This window comes from Solanum lycopersicum, chromosome 10, assembly GCF_036512215.1.
Source record: "Solanum lycopersicum chromosome 10, SLM_r2.1".
NCBI classification, from domain to species: domain Eukaryota; kingdom Viridiplantae; phylum Streptophyta; class Magnoliopsida; order Solanales; family Solanaceae; genus Solanum; species Solanum lycopersicum.
This window is the reverse complement of record NC_090809.1, coordinates 54,819,718-54,821,048: the sequence shown is the minus strand read 5'-3', so window position 1 is coordinate 54,821,048 and position 1,331 is coordinate 54,819,718. Positions and strand designations below refer to the sequence as shown.

Here is a 1,331-nt window from a genome sequence, read left to right as displayed (position 1 = left end):
TCCTTTTAAAGAATTATAAAGATTGGACTTGGGAAGTCTTTCTCCTCTGTAAGATAGTGTATTAAAAAATGAAGAAGTATTGAATTTTTTTGGATCAAGAATAGATCTAAATGTAAGATAATCTATATATCTAGCATTTTTAGCTTAAACATCCTTTCATTTTAAGAGTACTTTTATAGCGATATATGATATTTGATTGTTGATGATTTTTTTCCCTTTTACTAGAACAAGCAAATGCATCAGAATTTCCCCAACATTTTTTCGGGGCTTCACTTCAAGAACAACCCTACAAGTTTTACATGGCACTTAGTAAGAATAGACTGATTGTGGAAGCAGAATCATGAATGCAAAAGATAATGGAGAACCTACAATCTTACAGAATAAAGTTTGCACATAATTGTGAGGTTTGTATTATATTGAGATCTGCAAATTATTGTTCGTATTGAGGATGATATACTTATATAACACCATCAAAATCTTTTGTTAAAAAATACTCATTAAAATATTTGTATGATACAGGGGTTTCAGTATCGACTTGGTGACTTCCTAGTGCGAGTAGGAAAAGTTGTTCCAATGGATTCTGAGAACTTGAGGGGATTACTTTTAGAGATTTTATTCTCAGTTGAAGCTTTTTATGATGTAGTTAAATATTTTTAAAAATTTAAAAGACATAGTTATGTTGTAAAATATTATGTTTTTTTACACTTCACGCAGAGGAATTCAATAATTGTTCTTTACCTAAATAAAAAATAATAATTATTTTTATGAGAATGCTTGCCTCATAAGATGTTTGTTTTTCTTGTAGATGGAGTATCTTCCGATTTCCTCATGGAAAACATCACATCTGATTATGAGTGAATTCTTTGAGATATTGAAGGAAACTCTTGGGAAAAAGTCATTACAAGGTCATTTTGTGCATGCTGAACAAAATTTTTCAGAGTTTGGCCTCTCTGATCAATACACTTCACGGCATACTGTTGTACAATATGCTAGCATCTGGGCTCAAATGTCAACAACGGCTCAATAAGCCCAACCAACAAGAAATTAGAATATTTGTTGACTTTATAAGATTTTTGCTTAGCTTTATAAATGAGTTGGTTATTTTCATAAATAAATTGGGAATATGCACATCAATAGTAAGCAATCTTGAAGATACTATATGATTTGACATCAATGTAATTCCTTTTCCTTTTTAGTGGGTGTTATGGAAATTAAATGATTTCTTTTGTTTGAAGAATTGTTCTTTAAGATTATATAGACTTTTACGCTTTTGAGATTAAACTTTTTTGCTCAAATGGAAATATGGTATATATGTTAATATTATTTATAAA

The 1,331-nt window shown here is 29.5% G+C and overlaps 1 protein-coding gene across 1 annotated transcript; it reads left to right on the top strand.

The window, feature by feature from the left end:
* The first annotated feature begins 356 nt into the window (after positions 1 to 356).
* Positions 357 to 1,027, top strand: LOC138338926 (mediator of RNA polymerase II transcription subunit 20a-like). Its single transcript, XM_069290013.1, has 3 exons — positions 357 to 404; positions 520 to 639; positions 806 to 1,027. Exons 1-3 carry the CDS (start codon positions 357 to 359, stop codon positions 1,025 to 1,027), a joined length of 390 nt encoding a protein of 129 aa, XP_069146114.1.
* Positions 1,028 to 1,331: the final 304 nt, after the last annotated feature.